This window comes from Gadus macrocephalus, chromosome 4 (assembly GCF_031168955.1).
Source record: "Gadus macrocephalus chromosome 4, ASM3116895v1".
Lineage (NCBI taxonomy): Eukaryota > Metazoa > Chordata > Actinopteri > Gadiformes > Gadidae > Gadus > Gadus macrocephalus.
In genome coordinates this window covers 10,261,697-10,281,333 of record NC_082385.1, presented here as the reverse complement: position 1 = coordinate 10,281,333, position 19,637 = coordinate 10,261,697, and the positions used below count along the sequence as shown (strand labels likewise).

Below are 19,637 nucleotides of genomic sequence, written 5' to 3'. Positions count from 1 at the left end.
TGTAGATACATGCACGTTTAAGTATGCATGTACATGCACACAAACACACACACACACACACACACACACACACACACACACACACACACACACACACACAGACACACACACCCACACATGTAAGCATGCACGTACATTCACACACACACACACACACACACACACACACACACACACACACACACACACACACGTATGCATGTACATACACACACACGTAAGTATGCATGTACATACAAACACACAAATTTAAGCATGCCCTCTTTCTCTTTCTAGACTTTTCATCAGCCTTCAGTACCATACAAGCAGACATTCTGATGGCAGGAACTTATTCCATACCTGAAACATTAGTATGATTCATTTCTCACCAACAGAGCACAGTCTGTAAAGGTAAACAAAACCCTTTAATCTGCCATCATAACCAATGCTGGGCCCCCCAGGGTTGTTCAGCTATTATTTTTACCTTCTCTACCGATGATTGTCGTACAGTTAAGCAAATCAATATACACTCAAATACTCGGCGGATACTGTTTTAATATCTCTGCTGAGCCACTCCGAAAAACCTGAGTTTCACCAACTTGGCGTGAACAAACTGGACACCAAGAAAACAGAAGAGATTGTATTTGGCTCACCACAATACCACATCCGTTTGTCTATTCATCCATCAAGAATAAAATCAAGCAGGTGTCCTGATTTAGATACTTAGGGGTATAGGCCGTCAGCTATCATGGAAAGACCACGTAGACAAGATTTATAATAAGAATAAACAGAGAGTCTGGTTTGCCCGCCGACTCAGATCTTTCAGAGCAAGTCGACAAATTATTTGATTATTTTTTGTAGCTGTGATTATGAGTGTTTTACAGTACTGTAACACCACATGGTACAATAGTTTGTCTGCTTCTGAAAATTAAACTGCCTCCACCAATTGAAAATCTGCTCAAATATAGGTCATCCACTCCACAAACTGTATGAATCAGCTTAATGTAAAAACATACTGAGGTTGGCTAACAACATTTCCTCCGACCCCAACCACGTCCTGAACATCGAGAACAATCTACTACCATCGAATCTGAGATATAGGGTTCCAACATTCAGAAAGGTTAGACTGATGGCACTCTTTTGTGCACCAGTCAATCCTCGAACTGAATCAGGCACTTAATCCAGGACCAAATGCATGCTGATGGGCCTTAAATCTTGTCGTCTGTTGTAATGTAATCATGTTATGACGAATGGATGTATTTTAATTTTATTTTTTGGTCCTGTCTTGATGTCCTGTTCTGATGTCTTGTCTTGTCTTGTCTGTGATGTTCGTAAATGGAGCTGCTGGGATGCAAGAACATTTTCAGACTTGCTCTGACAATAAAGTGCCATCGAATCGTATCGTATCGCATGCACGTAGATACACACGCACACACATGAGAGCATGCACGTAAATACACACACAAGTTAGTAGCACGCACGTACATGCACACACACACAGATGTTAGCATGCATGTACATTCACACACACACACACATGCAGGCGCGTACACTTGCACAAATGCACTTAACACTTAATAAAACGTCACAGAGTATCACCATGCACCTCCTCAAACGATTATCAAAAAAATGTGACGCAAAGAATGTGCATTATACAACTTGGTAACCCCGATGATGAGATCTGGTGCTCAATAGTTTGTTCTCAACAGAACAACACGCACAGGAGAGTGCAGTTTCAATGAAACGTTTGTCAGTAAGATTAAGCGCAGGTGTGGTCTTTGACTTTGCATGTGGTTGGTCTGGCTGAGTGCCAGGGTCGGTTGGGTGAGGGTTCAGATGCTACTGGTACCTTCCAATGCTCACTGACTGAGACAAGAACAGTATGCAAGTACCATGCTCATCCATTATATTCAATGTTTTCATTCATAAAAATATATATAATAAATAAATAAAGGGGGCTTATGGGCGGGCTATCAGAACCGAGTGAAGACCTGAACAAAGTGGGATAGTGTGGTAGTGTGTGTAGGGTAACAGGGTCACTATGATGGGCATAAGAGGCTTGCTTTGTCTTCTTCATTGTTTTTGGGTTTGTTGGTTTTGCTCTTCTTCAATGTTTGCATTGTTTTGTTTTGTACTGGCAAAAAATGTTGGTGGTTGTTTCTCAGATTGTGAATTGTATGTTGCAAACTTTCTAGTGGGATTATTTAGAGCAAGATGCAAAAAATGAAACCAAAATCAATGTACAACCTCTCTTTGTGTTTCAACATGCAGATCAATGCAGATCAACACCTGACTCTCAATCGTTGACATCAGACATCGTAGCACAGGGATCACTCCGGGGATTCCGATGGCTGTGGCCTAGGCAACACACCACACCGCCCACACCAATCTATCAGGTCAGCCCACGTGGACACACACACAGACACACGCACGCACACACACAGACACACAACCCCCCCCCTCGCACACACACACACACACACACACACACACACACACACACACACACACACACACACACACACACACACACACACACACCCACACACATGCATACACACACACACACAGACATACCCCCCCCCCCCCCCCACACACACACACACACACACACACACACACACACACACACACACACACACACACACACACACACACACACACACATACAACCCCCCCCACACACACACACACACACATACACACACACACACACACACACAGGCACACCCATTCACCCCGGCAAAACCATCTGCTGCTGCTCAGAGAGCCGGGCCCAGCCCTCCACCGGGGCTGAATGGAGGGGAGGGCCCCTGAAAGAGGACACTTGAGAGGGGCCGGTGGCCGGCACAGAGGCTCTGTGAGGCCTGGGTTGAGGCAGGGGCCAGGCGGGGCGGTCTGCCTGGCCAGGGGGGATGAATGGGCTTGGAGGAGGCTGTAGATCGGGATGAGGGCCAATTAAAGACCTACCCACTTGCACAGCTGTGTGTTAGGAGTTGTGCACGCACACAATGTGGACGTAGTGCACGGTCTGCATGCAACACAGCGTGCGCGTGCACGGTGGTGGTGGCCAACCAGCAAGAAGAGCATGCAATTGTCAACTTTTGCATGCTTTTTTTAGGTTGATTTGTCATTTGTCTGCGGAGATTCAGCTGCTACGCACACACTTGAACGTACTGAGTAACCCCAACTCATGCACACATGCAGCCGAGCAAACACATGCACATGCTCACACACACGCAAGTGCATCCACACAAACACATAAAACATGCAAACACACAGCACAAAAACATGCATTTGTACTATATCACACACCAACCATCGTACTCCTACCTCTCTCTCTCTCTCTCTCTCTCTCTCTCTCTCTCTCTCCCCCCATCACCTACCTTTCTTCCTGTGCTTCATGTCATTATATGAGCTGGCAGATGGACTGACTGTGAGGATTGGTTGCCAGGGAGATTCTACAAAAGGGCAGAGGTCAAAAGGGATCCAGTCAGAGTTTTGGGGGTGTTCAGCTGGTCCTGTTGTTTGTTCGACACACTTTTGTGTCCTGACATAGTGCTGCTGTGTAGGGTTTTCTCTTATTCGCGAATACCAACAATGCACAGGGGAAACTTTGACACACTCCTTGATGGTAGATAGAATTGTGTGTGCCATGGCGAGTTTACCATTGTTGTTTTGAGTGTACGTTTGGATGTGTGTGTGTGTGTGTGTGTATGTTTGTGTTTGCATTTAAAAGTGAAAGAGAGACAAAGCATGTATATGTATATGTGTGTGTGTGTGTGTGTGCGTGTGTGTGTGTGTGCTTGTTTGCAGCTAGAGAGAGACTTTGTGTGTGTGTGGATGTGTGTGTGTGTGTGTGTGTGTGTGTGTGTGTGTTAGTGTTTCTAAGTTTGTGTGTCTGTGTGCGTGTGTGTGTGTGTGTGTGCGTGTGTGTGTTGTCTGTGTGTGTGCGTGGGTGTATGCGTGTGTGTGTGCACGTGCAGTTGGAAAGACTGTGTATGCGTGTCTTTTCAAGCAGTCAGATAGTGTCGGAGTGCACCATCACTCTGAGAGCACCCCACACAGACACTCTCTCTTGGGCTGCACGCACACACACACACACACACACACACACACACACACACACACACACACACACACACACACACACACACACACACACACATACACACACACACACACACACACACACACACACACACACACACACACACACACACACACACACACACACACAAAGAGATAGTGTGTGTGTGTGTGTGTGTGTGTGATTGTGTGTGTGTGTGTGCATGCAGTCAGAGAGAGTCTGTGTGTGTGTGTGTGGTGTGTGTGTGTGTGTATGTGTGTGTGTGTGTGTGTCTGTGTGGGGTGCAGTCAGAGTGCGGGTGCATGTGTTTGTGAGCGTGAGTGTGTGGTTGATAGGCCAGGGTCAGAGTTCGGCCACGAGGGCTGGGCAGCTGTTTACCACTGAATGGGTCAACAATAGTTTGGCCTGACACGCAACATGCTGCGCCAAAGTGACTTTGGAGTTTAATTCTACGGCCACAAAGGACCTCCAGAGTTCTGAATCCCCAATCAGAGCTGGCCTTTGATATGCAGCGTGTGCCAGGAACAAAGAGCACACACACCAAAACATCCATGATCTTTAGTTAGCTTGACTTTATTCTACGGATTCGAAGCATTAGATAACCCCTAAATACCGTTTTTACTTCTAAATGCAACACTTTAAACTGTATCCCTATCGCTTGCTATGCATTGTTGAACTACAAGAGAACATGACTAGAGTGAACAAATTCCCTGCCACTTAGTCCACTCTCTGCACAGCTATCAGTTTACAAACAGCGATATCAGGACGTATATAAAGGTGTACACTTAACCTGAAAAGGAACTATGGGGACCAGCAGGGCTAGAGGCAGACAGGCCTTCCACAACACACACCTTAACATGCTTGGAAGTGGCTTCCAATGGCTTTGCCGCGGGGCCACTCTGAAAGGAAGTCTTTGAAGCAGTACCTGTGATGTGTGAGTGATACCAGTGTTCACATCCTGGTCTTATCCTGTGTGCTGCCAGCCGCCTGCCCCCCCCACAGAGAGTCGCTCGTTATGCAACACCCCTCCGACTTTCACAACTGACTGCGACTGGCTGATCACGTTCGCACTTAGTGTGAGGATTTCATTTTGTGTGTTTGTTTTGTGCATGAATAAAATGCCGGGTTCTGAGGTTGAAGATGATCGTGATTTTTGTATCAGTCTGTCTCTCCCCAAAGGTAGACTATAGTGATGCAGAGTGGTTTACTTCCGGTCGTAATAGTCGCAGCCCACGAGTCAGAAATACAGACATGCATTAATGTTACCATAAGGTATTTTAGTCTGGGTTCTAAAATGGTATTTGGGGTATTAAAAACATTATGGCACAGATGTTATTAAGAATATAAAACTGCACCTGGTACACTTTGTTTCTGCAGCCAACTGAAATGCATGATTGTGCATGTGTTTTATCTTCAAGAACCTTCTTTGGATTATTAAAGTACCAAAGATTGTACTTTTGATTATTGAGTAAATGCACTTAGTTACATTGTGCACTGTGACTCTGTCCTGAGACTTGACGGCATTAAGTTGCATGGACTATAGTGGTTGATGGGGGAAATAGATGCTATTCATTTGCGTTCTGCTCAAAGCTCTGTACGATTCTTGCTAAAGTGCATTGATGGACTTTAGGATTTAAATGGTGTGTTTTGTTCAAAAGCCAGTTGCCTTCTTTAGTTGGGAATGCGGCTCAATGTAAACCAGCTATGGTAATCTAGTCTATATTATCCAGGGCTGGAAAGGAGTTATCATACAATGCATTATTATTATTTCATGAATTTGTTTTATTTTCACTTCAAAGTACAAAAGATAAAATGAATTGAAATTTTCTAAGCACAAGAGTGCATTTCAGTTCAGTATAGTGGCTCACTTTCTTTTCATTGTTTTTCAAGACATGTGGAACACAATTTTTCTTATTTTCTTTTTTGTTTTACATAATATATCTTGCAATCTTTTGACAGTGTGACAATCCTAAAGTGAAACCTTTAGGTCACACCAAAAAGAGTGGTTCAACACATTGGTCATAACTTCTGTTGTCATCATTCTAAAGTGAAACCTTTAGAGAATTAAGACAATTCTGGAAAGTGGGAAACATTCGGCCATTCGGCAAGAGAGCGTCTTTAGAAAGTCTTTTCCTATCGACGTCTCCTTCTCAGCACCGCTTCTTCTCCTATGCTGCGGCTGCTTCAACTCGCGACGTCGCGATCCGCGTGGAACCGCAGAATGCACGACTCGCTTCTCCTTTCTCTCCAAACCTCATCCGCACAAAGAATGAGGGTCGTTGTGTCGCTCTCGAGGCATGCCGGACCTCATTCACATAAAGAATGAGAGTCATCTTGGCATGGACGGGACGAGAGACGACGGGCACGGGACTTATGGGCCCTCGGGGGGGCCCGGCGCCGCGCTATACCTTGACGGGTTTCTCCTCAGGAGTATCCGGTCGTAGGTGGGTAGAAACGTGTTCATCCTGTTCATAAGGACGAGTATTCCCGTTTTAATGAAGGCTTCTCGGCAGCGAGCCGGATCAGCGCTCGAAGAGGGCGACCTCCGGCAGCCAGTCGTTCTGCCCGCGGCTCTCCTGGCAGAACAGGTGCAGCTTCTCCAGAGACGGGTCCTCCCATGAGCCGTCGGTGGGGTTCTGATGGAGGAGGAAGCAACAGGGAGGGTCAGTCACATGACACTCAGGATAAGGTTGGATCAATGCAGTCAGGTGCTGGTCCTGGAGAACACAGTGTGTGTGTGGGAGGCAGGTGGGGGCGGGGGGGGGGGGGGACGACGACGACGACGTACCGTGATGAGGAGGCAGTGGGCGTCTTTGAACTGTCCGGCCTCGTCGCCCACGATCTGGGCCAGGCGCTGCATGTTGCTCACGCGCACGATGCTTATCTCGTTGTCAAAGCAGAAGGACTGGATGAGGGTGAAGTGGATCTGCAGAGCGATGTCGCACTCAAAGTCCTCGTCCACGGCCAGCACGCAGAAGGACACGCTGTCCGGATCACTGTTCAAAAAAAGGGAAAACAAACAGTCAGTCACCATGTTGATTTTTTCGCAGTTGTATCGGTTCACTGAGGAAAATGCAGGTATTTTTTGTTTGTTTGCATTATTATTGAATACTTACTCATTCATGATCATGGCACTCTCATAGACTCCAATGGTCAGACGCTCTTCGCTTTGAGCAGAGACAAGAGCTTCCTTCAGGGCTTTGCCAGTAGACTCCATCTTGGATTCAAAGATATTGATCTGGGTTGGTGGTTGGTGTGAAAAGGGATTCGAGAAGAGTGCCTCTGCCAAGAGCTCCTCTCTATTTATAGCGGGACCCCGGCACGCGCGAGCTCTGTGATTGGCTGTCGGGACAATGGCTCCCAACAGACGCGTGCCTATAGAGAGAAGTTTGGGAGAAAGGGCTGGGGCACGGTTTGGATTTGGATTGAATGGATCAAATGTGACCTTCATTCAAGCCCACACATTAATGGCGATAATTTAATCACATGCAACTTTTAGACTCGTGTCGCATTCGAGAGTCAAGAATGAATTGACGTGGGCGATCACTTCCGTCAATTTCGCTTTTACGCTTAAGATTTAAAACAAAACCAGACCTACAGAAATTAAACTATTACCCTTTTACGCATGCAGAACTTAATAGAGATGTTTCTGCACTTATGTCTCAAAATCCTCACACACGATGTAGGCCTAATGACAAAAAAAACAATCAAGCAAACGAATAAGAAAAAGTTTTTTGTTGTTGTTGGTAGAGGCAAAGTAATCCAATTTGAAGTTTATTTTCGAAATAGTTTGAACATGAAGCTGAAATATTTTTTTCTGCCTTGAATGTCGTGCATTGGAGGAGACGCGGCACGCGCCGCTGTTCACTATTTTGCATGCGTGGAGCAAGGGCTGACTGAAGGCGCGTGGCATCTGGAGATGACTGTGGCTTTAATCTCTGTGTCTGCATCTCTCGCCATAGCAACCCATCTGTCTGCAGTGTCCGGGTGGGGGGGGGAGGAGGTAAGGGTCCAATAGCACGATCACCTGCTGGGCTGAATTGCCGCAGGTCACGATGGTTTGCATTTACTATTTACTACTTCTTTATTTTGCTCAAAGACAAGTATGCTATATGCCTTAGTGAATTGATCCATCATTGCACAGAGCATGACGACGAGCAAGCCAATGAAATCCCCAAACAAATCACATCAAAATAAGATTTAATGACGGAGAGTAGGCTACTGTCTGCAATATGTGATTACTTAAAGAGATACATCTGCATGCAAGAATACTTCATTTTCACCAAATGAAGTAAATGTTCACTCTGTATTTAGAAACTTCGTTTTTTGGGGGAGTACTACATTTCGCCCGTGCCTTAAGAGGATTAATGCCTTTGCCTTTAACTGTGATGTTTAGGGGCCCATAGATCAGCCCGGGCCTGCTGCAACACCTGTCGCGCGCCGCCGGGGAGGGGCTCCGTCCGGCAGATGTGGCGCGTGAACAAAAGGTCGGTGTCGGCTTGCACGCGACCGCCCTGATGCCTGGCTGGGGCGACCCAGCGCTACAAACGGAGCTTCTGTTGGACTGGAACATAACTGCGATAGCCTGAAGCATGCCGACATGGTGTGCAAACAGTTACCAGAAGAACGATGAAAGTTATACTGTTGATAAATATTCACTGAAAAATAAACCCGCTGCGGTTGGCTCTGTTCCGGCAGCCTTATCTCCGAAGTGATCAGCTGTTATTGTGAAACAAAACACACCTCAAATGGTCCTGCATGTGTTAACAACTCACACTACAAGTGATATACATCTAATCATGCAATTATGCACTAGTCTGTGTTTATTTTTTAAGATAAGAAGTGTCGCCTAACGTTGATGCTTAGCGATGAGTTTAGAGAATAAACACCTTTTTATTTCGCATTCAAAACTCAGAACACTGAAGTCTGAATGTTGAGACTCGCACACAATGGAGCAGGGTGCCCCGGGGTCGCGGTTGACCCCAGTAAGGGTGTGTGTGTGTGTGTGTGTGTGTGTGTGTGTGTGTGTGTGTGTGTGTGTGTGTGTGTGTGTGTGTGTGTGTGTGTGTGTGTGTGTGTGTGTGTGTGTGTGTGTGTGTGTGTGTGTGTGTGTGTGTGTGTGTGTGTGTGGGTAGTAGTCATAGCGACAGTACTCCATCTGCTGCCCTGCAAACCACGGAACAATAGTGCTGAATCAATCACCGCCGACCTGTTTCGCCTACTTTAATTACGCAGCAGAAGGCCGGCTGCACAAGTAGGCTTCTACGCTGTTCTCTAAATAAAAATATAACCTGCAAAATTGAATTATTCCAAGAGCTTATTGTAAGAGCATATTGGTATTGGAAAACGCAGAGAACAAGTGCATTTCAGTAAATGAAGTTTAAAGGTCTGTGCATAAAAGCAATGCGTATAGGCCTATAGCCTATACTCATGAAAGGAAAATAATTGCTTTTTTTTCCAAGAGTTTATTATAACGTTTCAAACTTTAGTATGGCTAAACCAATGTGGGCTGTGCTGAACGTAGGGCAATGAGTCTTTATCACCAAGAAGAAAGAATTTCAAAATGAGTGTTAACCGGAGTGTTTCTCTCTGCGTAATCAAACTCGATACACGACTTTCCTCCGATCTCGAGAGTTACCAACTAGTTTCTGATCACGACAGCTGATGGTCACGTGGTCTAAACTGGAGGTGGTGCGGTGCGCACGCCCGGCATTCTGGCACGCGCTGCTCATTTGCATTTGTATGGCCGATCTGATAATAGAGGCTTCTGCGCGCACAATGGAGCGCGTTTTGGAGCCAGCCTCTGGTGCTACAGATGGCAGCGCACACCTGCCTCTGTGGCTCGAGCCGAGGGGGGCTGGAGGGGAGGGGTGTAAGGGTCAGCTTTTGCACACTTTCCAATAGTGCGACAACACTCACTTTCACCAAAACCTATTCTTCGTTATATTTCGTATATTTCGTATAATCACACAATATGTTATGCGATTCATGCGATTAAATGCATGCATCTCGTCTCAGATATTTGTGATAAGTATGTTTTGTTGTTATTATAACACAACTATGACACTCCCACACACACCCTCTTAATCAAAACAAACAGTAGAAATGCACATTACAAATCCTATAAAAGTCTAGTTTATTTGGTGCAAAATGTAGCTATTTGCAGTGCGCATCTTTTACACCGCTATGGTTCTAATCTAAACAGCAGAGACGAACATTACCGTACTAAGTTTAAATACAAAGTTTACACAGCCACACAAAAAAAGCTCGGAGCCCGAACGTGGCGCAGTGACCCCATCCCTATCAATCTGCCACGAGCCACTGTGTGACAATAGCATTAGCATACCAATACACACACACACCACCCTCACCAGCCAATCACAGCGCAGACCTTTCAGGGGCCGCACGAGCTCGAGAGTATAAATAGGGCGTCTTGCGAGGATTCAAGTCACTCTGCTTTTTCGGATACATCTTCTCCGACGACACTCAGAAACTCACTCAAACTTTCACTCATCTTTCGAGGACTACCTTTGAGCATCTTCATCACCATGACTCTTGAGGAAGTGATCACCGAGCAGGCTTCCGTGGAGCGCGCGGCCCAGTGCCACGGCGCGTGTCTGGAGGAGGTTTTGCTGTCCGCTCAGGACAACGACTGCCTGACCGTGGGCGTGTACGAGTCCGCTAAGATAATGAACCTGTAAGTACACGGTCCTACCGTAGGGACAGCATTGCCACCACGCATCAACTTGTTTTCATTTTGTGTTTGTGTATATTTCTGGATGCTAAATTCTATGTTTTTCTTTTTATGCACAGTGATCCAGACAGCGTGTCCTTCTGCGTGCTGGCCGTGGACGAGGACTTTGAGTGCGACATCGCTCTGCAGATCCACTTCACCCTCATCCAGTCTTTCTGCTTTGACAACGAGATAAGCATCGTTCGGGTCAGCAACGTGCAGCGCCTTGCCGAGATCGTGGGCGAAAAGGCCGGACAGTTTGAAGACGCCCACTGCCTCCTCATCACGGTACGCCCCCCCCCCCCCCCCTTCCTCCCCACACAATGTGTTCTCCAGGACCAGCACCTGACTGCATTCATTCAACCTTTCCTGAGTGTCATGTGACTAACCCTCCCCGTTGCTTCCTCCTCCATCAGAACCCCACCGACGGCTCATGGGAGGACCCGTCTCTGGAGAAGCTGCACCTGTTCTGCCAGGAGAGCCGCGGGCAGAACGACTGGCTGCCGGAGGTCGCCCTCTTCGAGCGCTGATCTGGCTCGCTGCGGAGAAGCCTTCATTAAAACGGGAATACTCATCCTTATGAACAGGATGAACACGTTTCTACCCACCTACGACCGGATACTCCTGAGGAGAAACCCGTCAAGGTATAGCGCGGCGCCGGGCCCCCCCGAGGGCCCATAAGTCCCGTGCCCGTCGTCTCTCGTCCCGTCCATGCCAAGATGACTCTCATTCTTTATGTGAATGAGGTCCGGCATGCCTCGAGAGCGACACAACGACCCTCATTCTTTGTGCGGATGAGGTTTGGAGAGAAAGGAGAAGCGAGTCGTGCATTCTGCGGTTCCACGCGGATCGCGACGTCGCGAGTTGAAGCAGCCGCAGCATAGGAGAAGAAGCGGTGCTGAGAAGGAGACGTTGATAGGAAAAGACTTTCTAAAGACGCTCTCTTGCCAAATGGCCGAATGTTTCCCACTTTCCAGAATTGTCTTAATTCTCTAAAGGTTTCACTTTAGAAATTTAATGATGACAAGATGAATATTGAAAAAAAAAAGAATTCTGAACAAATTCTTAACTTATAATGCGTCTAAAGGTTTAACTTTAGAACATTTAATTTGCCTTTTGTTATAAATAAAATAATAAAATAATAAATAATAATAATAAAAATAATAATAACGATGAATTTATGAACTTATCTAGCCAATATTTAAATGACCAATGTTTTCAAGAAAATAACATGTTAGAAACCTAATAGGCCAACTATACACACTTTACAATTGTTAACGTCTTAACAAAAGAGTGGTGGCCTAAATTGTAACTGAACGATGTCCAATAAAACATAAAAGTTATTTATTTGTTACTTGTGCTTACTCTGCATAAATTAGCATTCATGACACTGCAGTAAATCAGAGCGCGTGTGTGTGTGTGTGTGTGTGTGTGTGTGTGTGTGTGTGTGTGTGTGTGTGTGTGTGTGTGTGTGTGTGTGTGTGTGTGTGTGTGTGTGTGTGTGTGTGTCTGGGATGCACGCTCAGTACAGCGTGACGCTTCGAAATCTCTGAAAGCGTAGACCCCGACGAATTTGCATATGAGGCTCCAAGGTCTGTCATCTGCGTGCTGTTGTCTAAACGATAGCTCCGCCCACTTTGAGGCGCTCATCTGAATGTGAATAGAGCGCGCACAATAGCAGCGCGCGGCCGGCTGTCAGACCCCAGCGCGCCCCAGTCCGCACACAGAGCGCCTATTGTCTCGCGGGGCAGATGTCTTCGAAGCCACGCCACGCCATCTGCCGTTTCGTGCAGATGGTGGTGGGGTGATTCGCACTCGCTCACACAAACGCACTCACACAATAACAGGGAATGGGTCTGTCTGGTTTTGGCCGGTTCTATTGAGGTCATAGTCTGGTGTCGGACTGCTGCTGCTAGACCACTGTGTATTTGCAGTCTTGCAGCAGGCACTAGTGAAAACCCTTCACAAATAGTGCATGCACTAATCAAATGCATGATTATTATATGAAAGTGTGCACTTTCTTAGAAAAGTAAAAGCATCCCAAAAAACAAAGCACTTGCACAACCACCATGCTTTATTTTTCATACATGGCCCGGGTTAAGCTTTCAACCAACCAACCATAGTAACAAACAAATCATTCAAATACATTTCAGTGCAGTTCCCAAAGTTTTCGAAACATGTCTTGAAACATGTAGCCTATACCCTTTTTGGAAGTGGTAAACACAGATACGCCACAGACATAAGTTTGTCTCATGAGGCACTTGAATTTTACTGAATATTGTGAAGGATAAGGAACGAGCAATTAGCAGAAACACATCAGTTTATCTAATTAAATGCACATTCAATCATTTCCATTCTTCATTATGCTCAAGAGATATTTTCTTAAAATTAGTCTTCAACACTGAGACAACAATCACTAACATAGAGGGTGTCTCCCAGTCAGTAGCAAGGCTCTTCCAGTCCATCAGCTCTGCAGTAAACACAAAACACACTTTGAGGTATCCCGTTCCCACTTTATCCAATCAGGAGAGAGAACTCCACCAGGAGGCGGTCCTCTGCTCGTTCATGTCGAGGCAGCCGGGGTTTCAGTGATGACTGACAGTAGCGGAGCAGGCGAAGCTACCGATTAGGCGCTCCCGGAAAAAAACACAAAGTGGAGGATAGAAAATACACTGAAGAACAGAAGAAGCTGCCAGGAAAAAATAAACAGGAGTCACGGAAGACCCGCGTTTACGGTGACGCATGGGAACGACAACATTGCTTACAGCGGCTTTAAAGCACAGTGTAAGTGTGGAATCCAATGCGGACTGTGATGTGGATCAACATTTACACTTTTTTACACTACAATTTTGTAGACACTTTTATCCAAAGCGAATTACAACCATTCACAAATCCCACACTGACGGCGGAGTCACCCGCGCAGGGCGACAGCCAGCTCGTCAGGGGCAGTCCGGGCGAGGCGTCTCGCTCAGGGACACCTCGACGCTCCGGGGATCGAAACTGGCGACATTCCGGTCACACCAGTCGTCACCAGCGCGACCTCCTGAGCGACGGCCGCCCGCCGGATCAGGAGACCACGCAGAGCTTGGAGGAGTGTCTGAGGCCCCTGTAGGCCTTCAGGCCCTCCCGCCTGGGGTCCTGCACCATGCCCCGCACCACCGGCACCGTCTCGCAGCCCCGCCTCCTCTGGGTGCGGTGCAGCAGGATCCGGTACGCGCCCGTCACCGGGCTCCGGCTGTTCTGGGGGGGCCCCTGTTGGGACCCCGCGTGCTCCCGGGTGAAGCCCAGCTCCTCCAGGCCCGCCCGCACCTCCTCCTCCACCTCCTCCTCCTCCTCCCGGTCCGTCCATCCGGGGGGCACCGGGCCCAGCAGGGGCCAGGGGAACTCCACGGGCAGCAGCCAATCGCAGCCCAGCATCTGGTCCACGGCGTGGCGGTCCTCGGGCAGGGGCCTCAGCATGCCCTTGATGAGCCTCTGGCAGGGGCCCGGCACCCAGGGCGGCACGGCGTAGGTGCCGTCCAGCACGCAGCGCCGCAGCTTGCCCAGGGTGTCGGCCCGGAAGGGCATGGTGGCGGTGGCCATGAAGAAGAGCAGGACCCCCAGGGCCCACACGTCCACCGGGGGGCCCAGGTAGCTCTCGTCCCGGAACAGCTCGGGCGCCGCGTAGGGCGGCGAGCCGCAGAAGGTGTCCAGGGCGCGGTCCGGGCCGGGGACCCGCGTGCTGAAGCCGAAGTCGGCCACCTTGACGCAGCCGCGCGCCGTGAACAGCACGTTCTCCGCCTTCAGGTCCCGGTGGATGATCATGTTGTTGTGCTGCACGTCACACGCAGGCGTGGACACACGCACGCACACGCACGTGCGCATGCACACGTACACACACGCACACGCACACGCACGCACGCACGCACGCACACATACACAGACACACGAATGCACGCACAGAGCCACGCACGCGCGCATGCACATGGCCATGCACAAATGCACACGCGCGCACACGTTCAAACGCGTACACACGCACGCGCACACGAACGCACACACATGCGCACAGAAACGCATGCACACACACAAACAGATGCAGGTGGTTAGTGGTGTCGCGGTGGGGGCAGAGGGCGCTGCTCCACTCCATCCCTGAGTCCCGAAGCATGACAGGCGTCCCTGATTCCTACAGCACTATGTTGCGTTTTGGAACCTAAGGTGGCGTCGAACCAACAGTAGGTCGAGTAGGTAAAGATTAGATATGGTACCTGTAGGCGTCCTGGAGCTAAATGTCTACCGGTAGGCTGCTCCTAGACATTATGCATCTGAAACCCCTGTTAGGTGCTCTCGATAGAAAGTGTCTGCTGTATGAATAAATACTAAACGGTAAAACAGTTATGCCTGCCAGTAAGAATAGTTCTTTTAAAAAAAAACATGACGATTAAGTACCAACTAAAGCATCCTCACCAAATACTTGATGGCAAACAGGATCTGCGCAAAGGCCACCTTGCAGCAGTCGGCGGCCATCTTGCCTCGGTCACAGATGCGGGTGTGGAGGTCCCCCCCGCCCGCGTACTCCAGCACCAGGTAGAGGCGGCAGGGGGTCTCCACCACCTCGTACAGACGCACCACGTTGGGGTGCTGCAGCCGCTCCGTGTTGGCGATCTCCCGGGCCAGCTGCCTCTGGGCCTGGACGTCCATCCGCGTCTTGTCCAGGATCTTCAGGGCCACCTTGTCTGGAGGGACGGGATGCCCCCAGAGAGAGAGAGAGAGAGAGAGAGAGAGAGGGAGTGCCGGGTATTTGGGGGGTCGGTGAACATGACTAGTGTATGTGCCTGACACACGAAATTGACTAATTGTTGTTCGTCCAGTCTATTCCAATATCTGGTTCCTCAGAGCATGATTGCTATGAGTCATATTTTGGCCAAATTGGCGTAACCTACCCTAACCTAACCCTACTCTCCTAACGCCGCTGATTCACTGTGCGTGTGCCTCATTTGCTGTATCCTAAGACAATCAGAGTGCTCTTTACATTCCGCATCACTATCTACCCATGTCATCTATTTGACAAAATGAACCTTAGAATATAACTTTTTGCTATGAAAGTATAGGAAAACACACATGTATATATAAACAACATGTGTGTGTGTGTGTGTGTGTGTGTGTGTGTGTGTGTGTGTGTGTGTGTGTGTGTGTGTGTGTGTGTGTGTGTGTGTGTGTGTGCGTGCGTGCGTGCGTGCGTGCGTGCGTGCGTGCGTGCGTGCGTGCGTGCGTGCGTGCGTGCGTGCGTGCGTGTGTGCGTGTGTGTGTGTGTGCGTGTGTGTGTGCATGCATGCCTGTGAATGCGTGCTTGCAGCATGGTTGCTTGGTCACTGGAATGCATATGTGTGTGTGTGTGTGTGTGTGTGTGTGTGTGTGTGTGTGTGTGTGTGTGTGTGTGTGTGTGTGTGTGTGTGTGTGTGTGTGTGTGTGTGTCTTCACTAGGACAGAGGTGATAAAGTGCTTTTGTGGTTTCCTAGAAGCTGCACTTCATGCAGGAGGAGAAGGACCTCGAGGTCATGGTTCTGCACCAGATACGGAATTATGCTATGAGGCTATTATTCCCTACATTCCAATTGATATGATCCCATATTCCAATATATATTCCTCTATTCCGGCCCTTTTCTGATCGCTAATCCTGTGTTGACCACTAAAGGTAGAAGCTCAGTCCAGGTGAGCTTTAGAAGTTGACTATTGCTCTCTCTTCAGCGCCTCTTACCTTTGGTGAGGGCGTGGAAGGCCAGCTTGACCCGCGAGAAGGTCCCGCAGCCGATCTCCCCGCGGACCTTGTAGAAGCCCACCCGGCGGCCGATGATGAGCTCCTTCCTCACCTTCTCGTCCGTGCGCATGGAGCTGGTCAGCCTCTTCAGGGGGTTGGAGTGGGTGCCGTCGTCGGGGTCCCCCTCCTCGGGGCCCACGTCGGAGCCGTCCGTCAGGCTGCACAGGCTGGGCCCGCGCCCGGGCGGGGCCACCTGGTACTGGCCTCCTGCCATCTCGCACGCAGCCCCCGGGTTCACGTCATCTGCAGGCAGCGGGGTCCCGAGGACCAGGGCCAGGGGTCAGGGGTCACAGACAGGGCTCCAATGAAGGCTTTGGTCGAGTAAGTGGAAGGTTCAGTATGATGACAAGTGTCATCGGGTGAGGTGTGAGTTGAAAGGATATTGCACATCAACATGGGATTCCTGTTTGATTATTCTATTCCTCTGGATTTACAGTAAAAGGCAATTAGGAAGTATTATACGTCATGAAACAATGTCATGAAACTACATCGTTTTTTCATGACATGTAAAACAATGTTCATAATAATGTAATAATTCCTGATATGAATTATTAAGAATCACTGAATTCGTATATATTTTTGGCCGTTGATGCAATGCATTTAATCGATGAACCATGATTGACTCAAAACACAATGTATTAGTAGTGCTAGAGTTTCACCTCTTTCATGAATACTCCAATGTGAATTTGTGAAAGCAAGATACTTTTTCAAAAAATATATATAATACGAAAAATCTGAAACTGAAAATCTAAATAATTAAATAGTTTTCAATCAAAGCATCTCAAAAGGCTATAGCAGGATCATTGTTTAGTCGCATTGCTATTATTCTTACCGTATCCTTTTCCAGGTAGACTCTGAGTCCCGACAGACGTCTTAAGAAATCCATGGGAAATGGAAATCCACTCTCAGAAGAACCGGATGCTGGATCCCAACAGACAGAACGGTCACACCGCTACACGGTAACATTGGACACACGGACGCTCTGGCAAAACCAGCTGTCACTTCCCACTGTAAAGGACAACTTCCCAGTGGTCCCAGCACATCCCATTAGCATCAACATAAGACACGCGGTCATGGACCTCATTGTCCCACCACTCACCTCTACCTCCTCTCTCTCTCTCTCTCTCTCTCTCTCTCTCTCTCTCTCTCTCTCTCTCTCTCTCTCTCTCTCTCTCTCTCTCTCTCACTCTCTCTTTCTCTCTCTCTCCGAGTTCAGGGATTAAGGTGGCTTCATGCGCTTTAATCCACACTATCTATCTCTCTGTCTCAAACCCTTTTGCGCAAAAAGCTAATATAATGGAGCAGGAATGCAACCGATGCAGTCCTACAGACTAGTATCATGTGATACATAGATACACACAAGCGAAAAAAAAGAGTTGTCAGAGCCAGGGTCCGTCGCTGAGCGTATGTCTGTGCTTCACTGGGGCTTCGTCTCTGCCGCTTGATCCCTGGTAGTAGGGTGAGCCGTGCGGTGTGGATGAGGTGTTACATAAGATCGTTACCTTGTGTTCCCATCGGGATAAGCATGTTTGTGACCTGATTAGACCGGGTAAAAGGCTTATAGGAGAGCAGCAAGCGATCGGGGCCAACTCCCTTCAGGTGCACTAGGACCTGAGAGCAGAACTGGAGACAGATACTGGGAATGGAAGCCTTCCTGGAAATCAGTTAATAATCTAGTCATCCACGGTCTGTACTCTACGGTCCTTCCACTTTGCTCAAATGAAAATTGTCCAAATCACCGTGGACATGCAAACGTAGGCCTACGGTTTTGTAGGTATGACACTGGAATATTGGTTTCTGTAAAAAGGCAAATAAATACAATACAAAAAAGACATTACATTATTATCTTGTCTAACTTGTAAACGCAGAAACATTTTACATTGCGATATAGGCGGTGCCCCTCCCTACCTAAATACTTCCTCCACCCTTCGTCTATGCCGTTATTTGTCTACATTATTTGAGTTAAAATAGTCTGGGATGTGACAAGTGTTTCCCTGTAATCTACACAAACACTATAATTACATGGAATGTTTAAATCTTTCCAAAAATTGGCGGTTCAATATTTGTATTTATTTTGTTTTATTAAGTTCGGAAAAACAAACAAGCAGCAGAACATGTATTAGTCATCGTTAATAAACACTGAACCCAATCTCACCTTCTTGAAAAACATAGAAAGTGAAACCTGGTACTGATGACAGCAATGATCTGACGGAAACCCCACAAACACACACACACACACGTACACATACAAACACACTCTCTCACACACAAACACACACACACAGACACACACATAAATGCTTCTTTCATCTCATATTAGAGTTTGACTGGCCCTCCACTGACAATCAACGAAGAATAAATGTCAGATATTTGCAGCGTTGCACCAAGCCTCTGTGTTCTTACAAGGTCAGCATTAGTCTTGCAGTACAACACGCAACAACAACACTAACTAATTAGGTCAATTGGCATTAATGACTTGATCCTTCTGACAGGCTGGGAGTAATTCCGCGATGACGTTTCAAAAAGTTCTCCACTTCTGTGTGTGACCTGCCGCCTGGGTCTTGAACTGTGCTCTGATTGGATTACATCCGAGACAGGGTCATAGAAGAGGACTGGCCTCGTCATGGACAAACTGGTCCTGAACGAACCTGTGGCATCACGTCCACTACCTCGTACATGAAACCATGAAACCATAACCGAACCATAAACATCTGAACACCATGAGCAACAGCTTCACAAAGTAAACAAAGACATTTTGAAAATGATGAAAAAAAACAAAAAACGATATAATTTTCAATGGGATTTGAACTGAAATGGTGGTGTGAGTTATTGCATGGGCCGGTGAGGGACGGCTACATCCTACTCCTCTTGAGGTGTCCGTCTGTGGAGCCGCTGGTGCGTTGCTGCTGCTGCTGCGCCTCCAGTGCCTGGACCCTCTGGCGCAGAGCCATGATCTCCCGGTCCTTCTCCTCCTGCATGAAGTGCAGTTTCTAGGAAACCACAAAAGCACTTAATCACTTGTGTCCTCTAGTGAAAACACG

General features: G+C 47.9%; 3 protein-coding genes across 4 annotated transcripts; 1 reads left to right on the top strand and 2 right to left on the bottom strand.

Moving 5' to 3' along the window:
* Positions 1-5,863: 5,863 nt before the first annotated feature.
* Positions 5,864-7,373, bottom strand: LOC132455990 (growth arrest and DNA damage-inducible protein GADD45 gamma-like). The gene is made up of 3 exons (XM_060050113.1): positions 7,186-7,373; positions 6,858-7,065; positions 5,864-6,705 (listed from the first exon to the last, which is right to left on the bottom strand). The coding sequence occupies exons 1-3, from the start codon at positions 7,284-7,286 to the stop codon at positions 6,592-6,594; spliced, it is 423 nt and encodes a 140-aa protein (XP_059906096.1). The 5' UTR covers positions 7,287-7,373; the 3' UTR covers positions 5,864-6,591.
* A 3,138-nt stretch (positions 7,374-10,511) lies between these two features.
* Positions 10,512-12,145, top strand: LOC132455989 (growth arrest and DNA damage-inducible protein GADD45 gamma-like). Its single transcript, XM_060050112.1, has 3 exons — positions 10,512-10,766; positions 10,883-11,090; positions 11,219-12,145. Exons 1-3 carry the CDS (start codon positions 10,618-10,620, stop codon positions 11,330-11,332), a joined length of 471 nt encoding a protein of 156 aa, XP_059906095.1. The 5' UTR covers positions 10,512-10,617; the 3' UTR covers positions 11,333-12,145.
* A 713-nt stretch (positions 12,146-12,858) lies between these two features.
* Positions 12,859-19,449, bottom strand: nim1kb (NIM1 serine/threonine protein kinase). Of its 2 annotated transcripts, XM_060050121.1 has the most exons (5): positions 17,957-19,449; positions 17,429-17,517; positions 16,537-16,907; positions 15,246-15,514; positions 12,859-14,615 (listed from the first exon to the last, which is right to left on the bottom strand). In XM_060050121.1, exons 3-5 carry the CDS (start codon positions 16,808-16,810, stop codon positions 13,869-13,871), a joined length of 1,290 nt encoding a protein of 429 aa, XP_059906104.1. In that variant the 5' UTR covers positions 16,811-16,907; positions 17,429-17,517; positions 17,957-19,449; the 3' UTR covers positions 12,859-13,868. The 2 variants fall into 2 exon arrangements, with proteins under 2 accessions (XP_059906104.1, XP_059906102.1); XM_060050119.1 differs by having other exon boundaries at positions 16,537-16,839; positions 17,429-19,449.
* Between the last annotated feature and the right edge of the window lie 188 nt (positions 19,450-19,637).